The 18,664-nt window shown below is 38.3% G+C and overlaps 2 protein-coding genes across 4 annotated transcripts in view; both read right to left on the bottom strand.

Moving 5' to 3' along the window:
* The window catches only part of LOC102232263 (NACHT, LRR and PYD domains-containing protein 14-like), a 90,850-nt gene that overhangs the window by 3,380 nt on the left and 68,806 nt on the right, over positions 1 to 18,664 (bottom strand). The gene's annotated exons all lie outside the window — the stretch shown is intronic.
* Positions 1 to 18,664, bottom strand: part of LOC102226974 (NLR family CARD domain-containing protein 3-like) — a 32,345-nt gene that overhangs the window by 3,339 nt on the left and 10,342 nt on the right. For 2 of the 3 annotated variants that reach the window (XM_023329713.1, XM_023329712.1), the window contains exons 4-8: positions 18,443 to 18,635; positions 12,605 to 12,633; positions 11,566 to 11,847; positions 5,415 to 7,260; positions 3,615 to 3,794 (exon numbers count right to left, since the gene is read on the bottom strand). In XM_023329713.1, the coding sequence (XP_023185481.1) occupies positions 3,615 to 3,794; positions 5,415 to 7,260; positions 11,566 to 11,847; positions 12,605 to 12,626 (2,330 nt within the window). In that variant the 5' untranslated portion in view covers positions 12,627 to 12,633; positions 18,443 to 18,635. Of the gene's footprint in view, positions 1 to 243; positions 418 to 3,614; positions 3,795 to 5,414; positions 7,261 to 11,565; positions 11,848 to 12,604; positions 12,634 to 18,442; positions 18,636 to 18,664 lie in introns of all 3 variants that reach the window. The other variant, XM_023329714.1, reaches the window with a different exon arrangement.

Below are 18,664 nucleotides of genomic sequence, written 5' to 3'. Positions count from 1 at the left end.
CTTGACCTTTGACCTGCTTCACATGAGGGGGATTTCTACACACTGGGGGTCCGAATGCTGTCCTGTTCTGACCTCAGATCAGCAGGTCCAACTCAGTTACACAGAGGGACTAAATTAAACTCTGGATCCAAGTCCAGGAACAAACTCAGAAAATATTTATTAGAACAGAAGAAATTAATTTGATTTATGATCAATTATATCTAATTATTCACAGAAATATCAATAATTATAGAATTAAAATACCTCAATGCCTCCAGTCTGCAGCCTTCAGTCTGTAGAAAACCACAGAGCTCCTTCACTACAGAACCTTCCAGGTTGGTTTCATACAGGTCCAGTCCTGTCAGATGGGTCGGGTTGGACTTCAGAGCTGAGAACAGAGAAGTCCAGCTGGTCTCTGACAAACTGCAGCCCTTCAATCTGAATAAAGAATAAAAGATGTGAGCTGAAGCCAACAGGATGCAGGTTGATGATGATAATTTATTTCAGACGTTTCACCAACAAAACATAATAATAATAATAATAATAATAATAATAATAATAATAATAAAGATTTTCATGTCTCTAAGTGTAAATATAATACTTTACTATCAGTTTACAAACTCAAATTCATGTTTATTCAGTGACTGTGAGTCTGATGAAGTTTAACTTTTATAATTAAAACCTTTTTATTCATTAATTCATAGAATAAATAGTATTTCTGTTTCCAACACAAATAAAACAATAATAATAATATTAATAATATTATTAATAATAATAATAATAATATTTCCTGAACCAGATGAAAGTAATACATAGACCCATATATATAGATACATATTTACCTGCATATATACATAAATAATATTCATCCCCCCATCATCCACATTCTGTAATTCATCATCTTGTTCATCTTTATACTTTTGAATATGAACCATTTTGAATCTTTTCTTAAAGTTCCTCATGTTTGGACTTTGCTTCAGCTCTTTAGTGACTTTATTCCAGATCTTCACTCAATGACAGAAATGCTCATTATTTTCATTCTTGGAACATATAAAGTTGTGAACTTGAGGTTTTCTCTATATTCATATCCTCCCAAACTCTGTCAGTAAATCAGTTTTAATATTTCCTGGTAATAATTTGTTTCTAACTTTATTCATAAACTGTGCAGTTTGAAACTCTACCAAATCTGGGAGTTTCAGGAAATCAGAATCTATGAATAAATTGTTGGTCTGACAATAAAAATCAACCTTGTGAAATATTCCAGTGGCTCTTTTCTGTAATGTGCAAAATGGTTGAAGTGAAGTTTTGTAATGTTGCCCCAAACGTCACACAGTAACGTAGATATGGCAAAATAAGAGAACAGTAAAGAATGAAGGAGTTTAGAAATGTTCTAGCATTAGAGAGAACTGCAATACTTCTAGTTATTTTAGATTGAACATATTTATTATCAGGTTTCCAACAGATCTTATTATGAATCAATATTATAAAAACTGAGTTTCAGTCACTCTCTACAGTCACTTTATCAATTATTATTTGTAAATCGCCTTTTATAATCCACAAATAACATAAACTTGGTTTTATCTACATTTAGTGATAATTTATTAATATTTAACCACTTTTTCAATTTACATAACTCTAAATTCATTTCTATCAGAAGCTGGTGTAAATTTTCACCTGTATAAAAAATGTTTGTATCGTCTGCAAATAAAACAAAATGAAGTGTTTTGGAAACCTTTTCTATATCATTTATGTATAAAATAAACAGCTTTGGCCCCAACACTGAGCCCTGAGGAACACCACAAACAATGTCCAGGCATGAGGACTGGAAATCACCCAGTTGCACAGATTGTTGCCTGTTGCTGTAATAACTTTCCATCCAGTGTAAAACTCCTCTTAGACCTTAGAGCTGGAGTTTATTGATGAATATTTCATGATCAATTGTATCAAATGCTTTTGAAGTCAATAAATCCCCATCAGCAGGTTTCTTTGTATCTAATGCTCTGGTCACCTCTTCTATTAAATGAAGATCTGCCATCGCTGTGGATCTTTGGGACCTAAATCCAGACTGACTCTCACTGAGTCGTTGCTGTTTATTAATAAATCTTTCCAATCTAGCAACTAATATTTTCTCCAACATTGGAGGATTGTGGAAGTAAAGAAACTGTATTTTGTGAAATGATGTTTATTCCCAGATTTTATAGTGGGATGACTTTTGCCATTTTCATTTTTTGTGGAAATTTACCAGTTTGAATTGATAAATTATAAATATATGTTAACAGCTGAATAATTTCCACAATCAAACTCTTTATTATTATCATGTCAATACCATCGCAGTCAGCTGAGCTTTTATTTCTACATTTATTTATATATCTATCATTTCTTTTCCTTCCTCTGCTGTGACAAACATGGAATCTGGATTTCTACTAACTAATGTGTCATTTAGTGTTTCATAAACTGCAGGATTTCCTCAGCCAGTTTAGGCCCCACACTTACTAAATATTTATTAAAATTATGAACTGTCTCTTCTGTGCTATTAAGGTTTTTATCAATATTTATAAGTGTTGAGGAAAGCTAGTAAGCCTGGAGATTATCCTAATAACACTGTTTATAGATTCCTTTAATATTATTTTATTTCTATCCAACTGTTTGCTATAATAATCTTGTTTTGCTATCAGTAAAATAGCAGTAAATTTATTATTATATTTATTTTCAGCATCCATTGATCTTTGCTTTATGAGTCTCTGTATAGTTTCTTCTTTTTTACAGACATTTTCAGTCCCTTAGTGATACATGGAGTTTATGAATATTTATTTTTATAAATAAACTTTGTACTGGGACAGTTTTTATCATATAATGATTTAAAAATATTCAGAAAATGATCATATGCTTTATCCATGTCCTTTTCTTTCAATACTGACTCCCAGTTTAGTTTAGATAATTTATCTTTAAATGATTTTATAGATTCTTCAGTCCTTAATCTGTTAGAAATTAGATTACTCTTATCTTTCAATAGTTTTCACAAACAACAAAATCAGGTAAATGATCATTAATATCAATAACTAATAATCCACTTATTGTATTGTTATGTATTAAATATCTGATCTATTAATGTAGCTGTTAGACGTGATTCTGCTGGTAATTTGAGGGAAAAAGCTCAGACTGCATATAGTATTAATAAAGGTTAAACTGAAATATGGACAAATAAACAATAAAACTGTAGAAAATTAATTTCCCTGAATGTAAAATAAATTTGATGAACTGATTCTAACATCTGATCCAGTCAAACTGGTTTAAAGAGTCCAAACCAGCAGAACCAGAACATTTGATCCAAACAGAAACTCAAAGTTTTCTACCAGCCTGGATGAGGTGAAGATATTTCTGCTGCTTCCTGATAATCAGCTTTTTGTTCATCAGTAAAAACATTTTAAAATCAGAAAAACTGAAAAACAAAGTTCAATAATCTCAAAGTCTGAAATAAGAAAATAATTCATTTATAAGGTAAAAATGTTTTAGAGATTTTATTCTGACATTTAAACAGATTGTTTTAAAAGAAAATATATTAAATTAACTTATTAATTAAGCTAATGATTGAAGAATCAATGAATGATTTTATTGTATAAATAAAGAAAACAAACCTCAGATTCTTCACTTTACTGACTGAACTCTCCAGGATCTCAACCAGAGGCTTCAGATCAGAGTCTCCACCTTCATCTATGATGATCTGATTTATTTCCAGTTCAGTCAGATCTGGGTTGGACTTCAGAGCCGAGGCCAAAACTTCACATTCAGCCATTTGGAGCGAACAGTCACCAAGTCTGTGATTAGAGAAGAAATAAATTCAGTTCTAATGAAATCAATCTGGATCATAAACAGACTAAATATGATAACAGTGATGTCATCATCTGATCAACATCTGATCTTCAATTTACTGAGTTTGACCCCACAGAGAATCTGTGCAGGTCCTGGTTAAAGTCCAGGTTCTGGTTCTGGTTCTGGTCCAGGCTTCATGTCCTCAGACCTTCAGCTGCAGTCAGATGTTGAAGATCTTCTATCATCTGTGAAGGAAAGTTCAGTTTTCTCTGCAGCATCTGATGGAGCTGCAGCATCAGAGCCTCAAAGGAGCTGAAGCAGCTGATGAAGAGGCTGACTGAGCTGATGAAGGAAACTACTGGAGATGATGGAGAGGAGGAGGAACTGCTCACAGTTCGGACTTGGACTAGACCGTTTGGCTCCTTGAGATCTTCCACCAAGCAGGAAGTGAGTTAGAAATGAAGTGAGCAGAGCAGGAAGTCCAGCCTGCTGTTGATCTGTCCTCCCAGTCTGTTGATCTGAGAGGAACTGGGACAAACTGGTTGGAAGAGGGAACCATGTCTCTGCAGTGGTCTGTCCATTGTCTCAGAGGAACAAAGGTTTGGATGTCAGAAGAAATTGTTGCTAAACTCCTAAAGAGCTGAAGACCAAAACAGAGCGTTTGGGTCCAGCAGCATTTTTCATGGTGAAGCAGTGAAAGTTCTCCAGTAACTAGAAGAGGCTGGGATGTCTAAAGAGTTGAAGCTCATGTCTCTCCAGGTCTTCATGGCTAACAGCTTCAACAAAAGCTGCAGATGAAGAGTTGATGAGGAAAATGGTTCCAGCTCTGGAAGCAGAGTTCTCAGAGCTTTGGAAGGATCTGACAGAAACTAGGACTTTTTCTGGAGCCAGACAACAATCACCACATTTTGGTCTCATTTACAAACTCAGAGGAAACTAGGGGGAGGAGGAAGAGGTGAGGATGATGACGGAATGAAGAAGAACAACACTCTTCACAAAGTTTCTAATTAATGCAAAGGTTTATTTTAATGGTTCTAATTTTCATTAAACCTAAACAATTATTTTATAAAAACAGTCAGAGACCCTAAAAGGTGAATTATGGAGTAGCGGCTCAATGAATGAAGAGAAATTTAAAGTTAAAATGTTTCTGTGGCTGATTGGATCTTAGAGAAAACAGATTTTCTAGAGTTCTGAAGGTTTTTATTCATTTCAACATGAAAACTGATTAAAAGTTAAACCAAAACCAAAAGCTGCAGTTGTCCTGGATGAACTGAATGTTTAGAACAAGGGTGCTTAAATCCAGTCCTCGAGAGCTACCATCCTGCAACCTTCAGATGCATCCCTGCTCCAACACACCTGAATCAAATGAATGGCTCGTTACCAGGCCTATTCAGAGCTGATTCAGGTCTGTTGGAGTAAGGCTACTTCTAAAAGTTGCAGGACAGTTGCTCTCGAGGACTGGACTTGAGCACCCCTGGTTTAGATGTTTGAATTGATGAGACATTCCAAAGGGTGAAGGAAGTTTAAGTAGTTAAAGACCAAAAACATCCAGAAGCAGAAGAAGAAGAAACAGGAGGACAATAGAGCTGAATCAGCATTCACACAATGAAAACATCTGGACTCACCGAGCGTTTCTGCAGTTCCTCACAGCTGGAAGCAGTCTCAGTCGTCCTGATTCTGATGTGTTGTACTTCTCCAGGTCCAACTCATCCAGAACCTCTGACATCTGCAGCATGAAGGCCAGAGCTGAACAGTCAGTCTCTGAGAGCTCCTTCCCTGAATCCAGCAGCCGTTGGATCTCCTGATAAAATGAGACGTCGTTCATCTCCACCAGACAGTAGAAGATGTTGATGCTTCTGCCAGGAGAGATTCTATGAGTGTTCATCATATATTGGAAAGGAGAGATTCTATCAGTGTTCATCATATATTGGAAAGGAGAGATTCTATCAGTGTTCATCATATCTTGGAAAGGAGAGATTCTATTAGTGTTCATCTTCTTCAGGTTGGTGATGATTCTCTGGATGGTTTCTGGACTGTTCTCTGTCTGACCCAGCAGGCCTCCTAAGAGGCTCTGGTTGGACTCCACAGTGAGACCATGAAGGAAGCGGACAAACAGGTCCATGTGGCAATTTTTTCTGCGAAGGGATTTCTCCATGACTTTCTTCATGAACTCATCTAGAGATGTTTCTCTGTATTTTTCTCCCAGAAACGTCTTGATCACCTCTGACTTCCTGCTGGTGAAACAGTGGAGCATGTAGACTGCAGCCAGAAACTCCTGGATGCTCAGATGAACAAAGGAATAGATGGAGATGTTGCGTGTCCCTTTCTCCTTTTTAAACATCTCAGTGAACACTCCTGAGAACAACGCAGCATCTTTGATGTTGATGCCGCACTGTTTGAGCTCTTTGTCATAGAAGATCAGGTTTCCCTTCAGCAGCTGCTCAAAAGCCAGTTTTCCTAGAGACTCAATCAGCTTCTTGTTCTCTGGATCTTCTTCAGCTTTTCCAAAATACTTTTCCTCCTTGATTTTGAGTTGAACCTCCAGGAACTCTATGTACATCTCAGTCAGGGTCTTGGGCAGCTCTCCTCCCTCTCTGGTCTTCATCACATTCTCCAGAACTTTAGCAGTGATCCAGCAGAAAACTGGGATGTGACACATGATGTGGAGACTTTTTGATTTCTGGATGTGGGAGATGATCCTGCTGGCCTTCTCTTCATCATCTCTGAATCTTTTCCTGAAGTACTCCTCCTTCTGGGGGTCAGTGAACCCTCTGACCTCTGTCACCATGTCAACACAATGAGCAGGGATCTGATTGGCTGCTGCAGGTCGTGTGGTTATCCAGAGGAGAGCAGAGGGAAGCAGTTCCCCCCTGATGAGGTTTGTCAGCAGAACATCCAGTGAGGTTGACGTTTTAGGGTCAGTAAACATTGTAGTGTTGTGAAAGTCCAGAGTAAATCGACTCTCATCCAGACCATCAAAGATGAACAGAACCTGGAACGCGTCAAAGCTGCTGATTCCTTTGGTTTTAGTGAAGCGCTCATGAATCAGTTCCACCAAGCTGGTTTCTTCTTTCAAAGTATTCAGCTCTCTGAAGGTGAATGGAAATATGAAATCAATGTTCTGGTTGGTTTTGCCTTCAGCCCAGTCCAGAGTGAACTTCTGTGTTAACAGTGTTTTCCCAATGCCAGCCACTCCCATGGTCATCACTGTTCTGATTGGTTGATCACTTCCAGGTGGGACTTTAAAGATGTCTTCTCTTCTGATTGTTTCTTGTTTCCTGGATGTTGTTTCAATGTGTCTGACCTCATGTTCCTGGTTGACCTCTCTAGTTAACCCCTCTGTGATGTGGAGCTCTGTGTAGATCTGGTTCAGAACGGTTTTATTTCCAGGTTCAGCGACGCCTTCAGAGAGACTCTGGAACTTCTTCTTCAGAAACGCTTTAAGGTCATGTTGACACCGAATATCAAAATCTAAACAAACAAAACCACACAAGAGTAGACACTTCAGCTAAACATAATGAAAATAATTAGCGTATTTTCTGCACTATAAGGCACACCTAAAAACCTTCAATTTTCTCAAAAGCCGACAGTGCGCCTTATAATCCGGTGCACCTTATATGGACCAATATTGAGCCACAGCAGGTCTCACAACTACGGTAAGCAGCTGCCGACTTCATTTTCCCCCGTAGAAGAAGAAGCGCGCGGTTCACGCTGGGTTTTGTGTAAAGACCCCAAAATGGCTCCTATTAAGAGACACGCTTACGACGCAGAGTTTAAGCTCAAGGCGATCAGTCACGCAGTAAAACACGGGAACAGAGCAGCAGCCAGAGAATTTAACATGAACCAATCAATGGTTATAGTGGAAGTGGATTTATATTGTGATTGCACTAACGTTTGATTTACCGTAACAGTATCAGACTGTTTTTTATATGTTTATTGAATCGAGGAAAAGTTCCCCTTGTCAAGAAAACTGGCATGTGGTTGTGAGATCTTTCCAGGTACACGCAGAAAAGGTTCATAAAGGCCAGAGCGAAATAAAGCAATCTTGTGGTTTGATTAAAATAATGATTAAAGTTGACTATGTATGAATACAATAACTTTCTGAAATGTGTTGCTGAATAATGATCTGTAATAGTGACAACGATGTAATGATTATGTTTGATGACTTATAATAAGTGAGAAATGTGATTAATTCTTAAGTGAATATCAAAGTTGGGATGATTTAACAATCAATTCAAATAGGGTTAATACAGGATGAATGTGTTAAATGTTTTTGTCTTAGAGAAAAGGTGCGTTATAGAAAAAGGGAAAGAGCTAGTAGGATATGTCGCAAGGGGAACATGGGGAAAGACGGGACTTTCCACACGACTCAGCAAACAGGGTGGGGAACGTCGGGGCTTTCCACAAGACTCAGCAGATGTCCAGAAAGTCACGTAGACCAAGCCCCCATACACACATATGGGGGAAAAGAGTATAAAAGAGGGCTGAAAAGAGGAAGCAACTGTTCTTAGTCCGCGGCGCTGGAGACGAGTCAACACGGAGGAGCAGACTGAGGAACAGCAAGGGACCGCACCTCGGAACCACGGGGAAGTCGAAACTCCGCGCCGCCAAGAAGGGACAAGATCCTACCGCCCCAACCCTGGTTCCTGATTCAACCGTCGGCCCTGCCTCAACCCAACGATCTCAAATTCTGCAACAGACTTGGAGAAAAGACAAAGATCCCTGAGGGAGAAAGAGCGGGGATTTCGAAGGATTTGAACCCGTTCTGCTTTGCTTCTATTCTAAGGAGGATTTTTCCACACAAGGACAAAGACTCTGACCAAGGATTCTGGATGTTTCTGTTGCCGAGATCCACCATCAACTGGGTGTGAGTTGAATCTGAACCCTAAAAGTCCATCTCAGAATTTGCGACATAGGTTAGGGAAAAGAGACAGGATAGTATGGTTATACATGTTGATTTTAGTATACTGCTCTTGAATTATATACAATTAATCATTGATTTGTATGTCACATATCCCTGCTTAAGCTTGCTTAATAAATTTATTCTATAAAATTCCAACGAGGTTGGTGGACATTGGAATTAATTGAGTCACTTAAATTATTTTTTCTGTTCTCTTACTTGAAGTAAAACTAATGTACATGATTCTAGTAAATAGGTGGCTTCATAATTTCCTTTAGTGAGTGTAAATAATGACCCTGGGACTTATATCTAAGTCACTAAATTTAATCTAGCCGGTTCCAAGAGCGAGTTATATTTTAGAAAGCGAGCTACCGTTAGCAGAAGTGGTTATTGGAATTATGCAGCTGTGAGGGCTACTCAGCTGACTGTTTCTTAACTGTAAAGGGTTGTAGCTTCTGGATTGGAGGTAGTTAGAGCTAGACGAATCGCTTTCGCCACCAGTTTGAATAGATTATCTCTTATAGATCTCTTGTAGGGTAATACCCAGGACTTAGAGATTTTCCGGACCTGTTAGACAGAGAACTGGTCAGTAGTCAGCCCAGGAGAGTTGTGAGCAGTGGGCGGGGCTGGCTATTGCGCAATAACAGACACCCTCCACTATATGTTATACCTTGCTGTTGTTAAAAGATAAACTGTGTCGTGAAAATACCACGTCACTGACTTTACCTCGGGGAAAATAATAAAACAGCTGTTTATTCATTTTGGGAATGAACAGTTTTCAGAACGCTGGTTTGTAATCTATTAATAAAGTTTGACTGACCTATCTGACTGTTTTGTTGACATTCCCTTTATCGCAGCTCCAGCTAATGGATGCATAACGTAACTCCAGCCTCTACTGTAGCGGCTATTCTATGCGCCTTATAGTGCGGAAAATACGGTAATTTGATATTCTCAAAGGCGGTTTGTATATAACATAAAATGAAGGAAAAATTCAATATTAATAGAAAACTAATAAAAATATTTTTCTCGTCTAAACAAAGTCAGACCAACTTCAGTCTTTGAGAAGAAAATTTGAGATTTCCTGAAAAACACCGAGTCTTGAGCTCATTGGAGCGACAGATGAAAGAAAACGTAAATAAATGTAAAGCCGAAACTTGATAAAACTGTAAGGTAACAAAAACTAAACCAGGTTCTTGCTGCACAGAGATGATTAAATTAGTTTTGCTCATTAAAATTCTTTCATATTTTTCTCTGGTTTTAGGTTTCAGTTAATTAGACATGTTTCCCACAGAGCGACCTCTGACCTTCAAGCTTGAGAGTTTTATCAAAGTGTTTAATTTGAAATGGCATTTTTTTAGAACTGTCTGCAAGCTGGAACCAAACTGGCCCTTTTATTAGGTACACCTGTCCTGTTACTTGTTAATGGTTGGGGGTGATAGACAGCAGCAGGAGCCAAGATTAAATTTTGTTTCAGCCAATCCACAACACATGGAACCATGAAGGTAGACAAGATTAGTTGCAATAATAAACTTTATCTGAGAAACATTTATTCAAATGTAAAAACAAAATCTGATGTAAAATCTGACACTACTCCAGTTTGGTTTACATTTTGTAAAAAAGGAATGTGTGCTCAGGTTTTTGTCTGAGGTGTTTGTGTCTTTTCTTTTAGTGGTTCTTGCTGCAGCGCCCCTACAGGCAAGGAGGAGAACAGGTTTTTCAACTAATTTGGATCATTTGAGTGCAATATGAACGAGAACTGCAGCAGCTGAAAATGTAACATTAAAATTTTGTTCCCAATTAAGCTGAGTCTAATGGACTATCAGACGTGAAAAACAGCAGTAAAGTAAAAATTGTACACATTTCCTATTGCACCTAAAGCAAAAGAGATTCTCAGTATTACATACCCCTCTTCTTATTTGCAGTAAGCAATTTGGCTTTGAACGTATTAATCGTCTGTCCTGTAACAAAGCTGAGACCACTGACCACCTTTCTATGATTATATATATGCTCATGCCTTTTGTGAAGATTTACCTCACTGATAAAATATATTCCATGTTACAGTTTTGAATTAATTGCTCCAAAGAAAGGGAAGCAATAAAGAGAGAAAAAGAGTTAGGTTTGCACAAACACAAGAAAGAGAAAACTAAATAATATTAGCTAGATGTTGTGTGAATTTGGATTTAAAATAAATAAAGTTCAGACGTGGCTGTTTGTTTACATCCTTTAACTGCATTTCCTAAATTCAAAAGGGGTTGCACATATAAGAAGATATAGTGCCAGAATTTATTTATATTTAAACGCCTACAAAAATAATCAGCTGATCTGAGTCTTTGTCATTATTTTTGGCTCAGCAATAAATTTCTCCAAGAAAAAATTAAATATCTGGGTTTATTTGGACCCATCAGAACCAGAACCTGGAGGTTCTCTATTGCTGCAAACATCAGAAGAGAATTGGCCTCAGCTACTTCAGTACATTTATTTTTAAATGTACTGAAAATGTTGGATCATTTAAAAAATGTACAGAAGCAATTATTTCACCTCCATTGGGTTCATAAGTTGCGCTAAACTTTTTTCTTGATTGTCATTCGGTGTCAGAAAAAGATAATCCATATTTACCCACCAATTTAAAAAATTTAACAAGTTATAATGACATACTCAGCTGCATTTGAGTTTCATTCAGTTTAATATTCAACAAGCTGAACTGAGAATCCATTGTGTCATCACACATCAAGCAGATTAATATATTTAACTTTTTCTCTGTGGTGACAAGTTTTGAAATCAGAAATATTTGAAGAGAAATAATTTATTTATCATTTATAGTTGAATCAAAAACAGCAGAGGCTGTAAAAGCAGCTTTAATGAACTGTGTGTCTCACCTGGACCAGAGGAGTCAGAGGACAAACCCAGCTGGTTGGACAGAGTCGGATCTCTGTGATGAAGACGTTTGATCATCAGTCTGCAGGCTCTCTGTCCTTTATTTATCACAGCATCTATGGTGTCGCGGGCCTTGTCTGCTCTGATTGGGTTCTTCTGCAGTATACCTTCAATCTCTGAATGTTTAAAGACGCCATCTGATAGAAGATCATCAAGGAGCCGTTTCAGGATTTCCTCAGAAACTTTCTCCACAAACTCAGGGCGAACCTTAAAAAGTTTTTTCTCTGCAGGCAGAAACAGAAACAGGATTCATTCAAACTGACGTCTGAGAGAAAAACATGATGCAGATCAACTATTCATGTTGCTCCATCCAGAGATTCCCCTCAGAGTCTGTTGATCAGCTCCTCAGGTCTAAACCTGTTGTTGTGTTTCTGCCTCATATCTGAGTGATGACCACTGATTCTGTCTACATGAGAACAAATGAAGCTTCTGGTTCATCACTTTATTTCCTCACTGCAGGAAGAACAATAAAACAAACACCTTCTAAATATAGAGCTGAACTATTTTAGAAAAAAAAAGAAATTATCGGTGAATATTGTGATGAAAATTCACTGATTAACAAACATTTCCTTTCTTTACCATCATCAGGTCTTCACTTCCGTCTCTAAGCTTTAGCATCTTTGTCACCAAATGTTGGAATAAAAGGAACAGCAAGTCTTTCCATCTGAGATAATAAATTAGTAATAAATGATGTGATTACTGGATAAATTAATGAGTGTATATAGTAAATATTCCTGAAGTATCAGAGCTGCTGGCCTGTTCTTCACTTTGGTTCCTTTTAGTTCTGTTTCCATCTGAGTTCAGTTTTTACCTTCAGGTTTCACAGAAACTCACAATGTTTCCACCAGAGCCTCACTGAACAGGAAGCATGAAAACAATAAATACACACTGAGGCTGTGGTTCATCACATGGCAGCAACACAGGCTGTGATTGGTCAGTTTGTTCCTTTATGATGTTTCATTTCTGCTTCTGATCACTTACCAAAATCCTGCTGCTGCGCCATCTTTTATCTGGAAAACATCAAAGATTCATTATGTTTCAGACTTTATTTCATAAATAATTTACTTTATCTTATGCAGTTGGAATGGAAACTAAAAATACCTGTAAAGTACTTATTTAAAACACACAAGCACAGACCCCTCCAGAAAAACATATTCATGTAATCATAAAAGCTACAATGTCAGAGCAAACTATTAAAAAACATCAGTGATATAAAAATACATTTATCACATCTTTCTTAAGAAGTAATAATGTTCCTGACTGTCAGTCATTCTGGTTTCCTTCAGGTTGAAATGCAAACATCTTTAAATCCTGCTCGTTTCTTTCTGACTGTAATGTGTTGCTGCTACCACTAGGTGGCAGCATCAGCTGCAGAAGCTCCTCCACAAAGAACAATTTTCTGCTATTCTGGCTTCAAATGCCCAACTTCTGTTACCAGATGGCGAAACAACAACTTAACACATTTGCTACAGTTTTACTGAGAAACTAAAAGACTCACTGCAGCCATTTGGGTCAAAGGTCAACATCCTGCCTGTTGTGTATGATACACTAGGTCAAATAAAATACTGTTCAAGCAGATAACGAAGTAGCACATGACAACGTTTATTTTCGAACCGGGAACATCTCTTCTTCTTCACAGGTTCCGCTCACCTCTCTTGTGCACAGCAAGAGCGCCACCAATGGCGAATTGTTATATTTCGTTTACCTTCAGATTATACAACCAAACAGCCTCCAACACATAGGAGCATAATCAGACCAAAAGTGTCTAACAATCTTAATCCTGGAGGTTCCATTATTTCTTTGTCTGGAACACCACACTGCCACCAACCCAGAGAGGAAAAGCTGCAGTGATTCTAAAGAAACTCTCAGTTCATTTATATTACATGAACAAACACAGATATTTAGCACTGAACCAAAAATAGATAAAGATTTAACAACAAGTAGATTTCTTTACTTTACCAGTACTACTACTAGTAAACAATCAACTAGTTGCTGCAACATCCAGTTCAGAGACAATCTGAGTCGTTGCTCCTCACATTGTTGGTGGTTTTTGTTTTCGTGCAACATTTTCATAATTTCATCACCTACGGAGCTTTTCCCATGAACTGGTAAAGTCTCCGCTCTTTACTGGAAGATTCCTCTTTTTGCCGTTGAAACTGGTGTGAAAGATTCTCCCTGCAGCTCCAAACTCTCTGTCCACAACAACTTCCTCTTTTCTCACAACACGTCTGTTCAGTTCCTCGTCTTACTGATGAATGTTTTAGACATTTGCAACCAGAATATCATAGAAGTAACAAAGACTGACTTTCTACATCACATGACTTTCCATTATTGGGGCCTGCCATGCAAAGCAATGGCAGGAACCTATTACTATTGTCGGAGAAAAGCGTCTCTTTAATCTTTATTTTTCTTCCGTAACCGTTAATGTGGCTCATACCGCTGCGTGCACACCTACAAATGAGGTATCAAAACGTGCAGAAAATTCACGCCATTGGAGCTATTACTTTTGGTGGGATTCGGGGTTAACGTGGCGACATAATTCGCAAAAAACTACGAAAAAAACCCCATTATAAGTCAATGGGAAAAATCCTAGAAATACCCTATTTTTGAGGATTTTCTGTGTCGTCACTAATTCACGTAGAAATGCCATTCAAATTTCATTTTGTAGATACGTCTGTGATGTCTTCGAAAGTGAAGACGGCTCGTCGATACCAGTTACGGTTTGTCCACAATTTGTCTCTAAGCGACCCAAAGTTTCTCATTTTTCCTAAAATTAGAGTGTCTCTCTGTCTGAGTGCCCCTCTGCTAGAGTGAGAAATGAAGAGATTTTTTGACCCCAAAATAATTTTGAAATCGCCATCACGCCCACAAATATCGCACGATTGGTATCAAAATCGGTCCTCACATTGATACGCATGTCTGCTCCGGTAAAATGTTTTCGAAATTTATCTAGACCGTACGGTTTTCTGTCACGGTGCTTCAGAGCAAAGTCATGCGACAGGATTTTCTGAGGCTCTCAGGCTCTCTCACTAACAGTTCACACCCTGCTGAGACCATTATTTACCATAGCAACGGAACTCAAGAGGCTATTGGCTGCTGATTAGGACTACAAATACGCATCACTGTAGTTCTATCTATAGTGGAACCCTCAGTTGAAACAGATCAGGACTGAACTGGCCTTTAGAACTACTTGCTGCTATGGGCTGTATATAACTGATTTAACTCAGTAACTGTTACACATGGGATTAGTTTGGAACTTTAAAATGAAGCATAATAATAATTTCAAAATAAAAGCCTTGAATATTTTTAAATCAGATATTTGCTCTGTTGAGCATTATATAACTGATTTAACCCAATGACTGTTATACATGGGATTAGTTTGGCCCTTTGAAATGAAGTTTAACAAAAATTCCAAAATAAAAGCCTTTAATATTTTTACATCATGTAATTGCTCTTTTTGGCTTTATTTGACTTTTTCATCCAAAGCACTGTTACACATGGGATTAGTTTGGAACTTTAAAATGAAGCATACTGAAAATTTCAAAATAAAAGCCTTGAATATTTTTACATGACGTAATTGCTCTTTTTGGCTTTATTTGACTTTTTCATACAAAGCACTGTTACACATGGTATTAGTTTGGCCCTTTGAAATGAAGCATACTGAAAATTTCAAAATAAAAGCCTTGCTAATTTTTACATGAGATTATTGCTGTTTTGAGCATTATATAACTGATTTTATCCAATGACTGTTATTCATGGGATTAGGTTGGCCCTTTGAAATGAAGTTTAACAAAAATTCCAAAATAAAAGCCTTTAATATTTTTACATCAACTACTTGCGTTTTCAGCATTATATAACTGATTTAACCCAATGACTATTACACATGGGATTAGGTTGGCCCTTTGACATGAAGCTTAACAAAAATTTCAAAATAAAAGCCTTGAATATTTTTACATCATGTAATTGCTCTTTTTGGCTCTTTTTGACTTTTTCATCCAAAGCACTGTTACACATGGTATTAGTTTGGCCCTTTGAAATGAAGCATACTGAAAATTTCAAATTAAAAGCCTTGACAATTTTACATCGGGTATTTGCTCTTTTGGGCATCATGTGACTTTTTTATCCAAAGCACTGATAAACATGGGATTAGTTTGGCGCTTTGAAATGAAGCTTAACAAACATTTCAAAATAAAAGCCTTTAATATTTTTACATCAACTACTTGTGTTTTGAGCATTATATAACTATTTTAACCCAATGACTATTACGCATGGGATTAGTTTGGCCCTTTGAAATGAAGTTTAACAAAACTTCCAAAATAAAAGTCTTGACAACGTTTTAAATCATACTGAATGGTGCATGTCCACCTTACTTAACGTTCTTGTGATTCTCAGCATGCTATTGATTACGTTGCGGCGTTCTTTAGCATCGATGCCAATTTGTAGCGTGACAACGCCGGGCCCAAACCGACGGGCGCGCCTTGGCAGGCCCCGGCTAAATTTCTTCAGAAATTTTCTAGTTGATATTATTGTTCAATATTAATATTTGTAACATTGAATTATCCAAAGTTATCAGAAATAATCTGCCTGCTACAATTTCAACTTGTCGATTTTATAATCAATACAGCTTTGATCAACTTTCCATCAGACAGAAAGAAAAAGATTCAAGTATTTTTCATCCAACATTTGAGCCCTTCATGGTTTGTACCAACGTCTCATCCTGTTGGTTTGACATGTTTCCTTGTTTTACTAGTTTTAGGTTCATTTCTAAAACCCTCACCATGATCTGCTTCTACAAACTGGCCTTTTTCTAAAAGGGCCGGGAGAAAACTGGCAAAGTTAAATCAGTTTTATGTCTAGATGACCAACAACATGCTGCCTAAACTTCTGGAAACTTCATCCTTTCACTATTAATCCTGAATTATCAGCATAGAATAAATAGGATATTCCTAGATTATTTATTTAATACCAACTAAAAATGAAACATCTAATTGTCAGATCTGGTCTTGTTACTCGTCTCCATCCTGAGGTTGCATCGTCCTAAAGTCAAATCTCTCGGTGTTCTCATAATTTCTATGAGTGGATATGAGGACAAAACCCAGAATATTGTCCAAGGGGTCAAAGGTCAGAGTGGTCAGCTCCAGTTTCCCCAGCTGGTCCAGAACAACGTGACCAGTGATCTCTCTTCACTGAAACAACGGAGCAAACTAAATAAACTCGGCGTCGCTTTAAGAAGAGCAGGAAGCCAAGATGGCCGCCTTTCCTGCTGCTCCGTCTCCACTCTCTGCAGTCCCAGCAGGAAGTGGAGACTCTTTCACAGGAAGTGGCTCTGCATGCTGGCTACAAACGCTGAGCGCATCAGAGAACAGCGCGGCGTTCCCGACTCCCAGAGAAACTCGGTGAGGCAAAGCGACCAAAGCAGCTTCATTCATGAAGCTCTATGAAATATTCACAGGTCAACAAACAAACCACCTGCAGCAACGAGAGAAACGCAAGTTTAGAGAGTCAACCTGACATGAACAGAGCTGGATTTAATCCGGCTTCCAGGTTTACCATCTGATCCGTCTCAACTCCCAGAATGCACCAGGTTAACACATTAACATGGCAGCACCAGGTCCAGTTCTGGTTCTGCTCACTGACCTCTTAGCCTCCTCCAGCCTGCACAGGTAGAGGTAGGCCACGTTCTGGAGCCACAATGATGCTGATCAGTGATATGAACTGGATTCTGAACCGAATCCTGAGACGGATTCAAGCTGCAGCTTCAACATCAGATCCAGACTGTTGTTGCGCAACATCCTCCCCCCTCCCTCTCTCTACTCTCTCTCTCTCTACTTCCTCTTCTGAGAGGGGAGATGTGCTACCAGCTCTCCTTCTAACAGGTTAATTGAGTTTCCTAAATCTGCTGGGATTTATCCAGAACTGAAGTAAACTCTGTTTAAACTGGTTTCCAGAAACGATTCGCCTGGTTCTGACGGCCACCATCCAGGTGTCCCAACCTTCTTCCCCCTGTGAATTAGCCAGACTGATCAGCCTGCAGCCAACTAGTTTCACAGAGCACACCTGTTAACGGTCGCTCCTTCTCTAAATTACAACTTGCTCTTGTTACTGAACCAGGTAGGTTTTAGTAACTCAGTGAGTCCCAAGGATGATGTTTTACATTTGGGCTACCAGCAACCTAAAAACATTTTCCACTTCTTCCTCTCCAGAATCAAACATCACAGCTATTTTACAACCATCAAAGAACTTTAAGGTGACTCATTAACTGAATGTCCACAACATCTTTTAGATTTTCTTTATGCTAAATATTTTATTAGTAAAGCATTTTTGCAAGGGTCAGTACAGCTTAATTCAGTAGCAGAAATAAGAGGGAACCGGGTCAGAGAGGGAACCGGGTCAGAGAGGGAACCGGGTCAGAGAGAGAACCGGGTCAGAGAGGGAACCGGGTCGGACAGAGAACCGGGTCAGAGAGAGAACCGGGTCGGGGAGGGAACCGGGTCAGAGAGGGAACCGGGTCAGAGATGGGGCTGCTGTTAATGTTATTTAAATACTTTTATAAATTTGACAGTAATTTCAGTTTGAAATGATTAAAATTTAATTTGCTGCTCTTGAATAAAAGTTTATTGTTTCAGAGAGAAAAACAACAGAAGTAAAATGTATTACTTCAAATGAAAGCTAACAGAGGAACTGGTTTCTATGGCTCTAGAGGGCAGAAACCGCCCTGCTCTGATATTAATAAATTCAGTTCGCGGCTCTGCAGCTAAAACATCAACATCATTCTGACTGTTTCCTGGATAATTTAACTTTTCATAAATATTTTCCTACCTTCAGACCGGAAACTCAGCATCTTATCGTCTAAACCAGAGTTGTAGAGCTTTGATTCAGCTCTGTTGGAGCTGAAGCTCCAGTTTAGGAGCCACAGCTGCTGCTGGAGCCTGTTAGCATCGTTAGCATCGCTAGCTCCGCTCAGAGTCTCTGCGGGCTGTTTTCATCTCTGTGGAGCTGCTTCTAGTTCACACTGACAGATAAAACATTGATTTCATGTTA

This window comes from Xiphophorus maculatus, chromosome 24 (assembly GCF_002775205.1).
Source record: "Xiphophorus maculatus strain JP 163 A chromosome 24, X_maculatus-5.0-male, whole genome shotgun sequence".
Classification (NCBI taxonomy): domain Eukaryota; kingdom Metazoa; phylum Chordata; class Actinopteri; order Cyprinodontiformes; family Poeciliidae; genus Xiphophorus; species Xiphophorus maculatus.
This window is presented reverse-complemented; position numbering and strand designations above follow the sequence as displayed.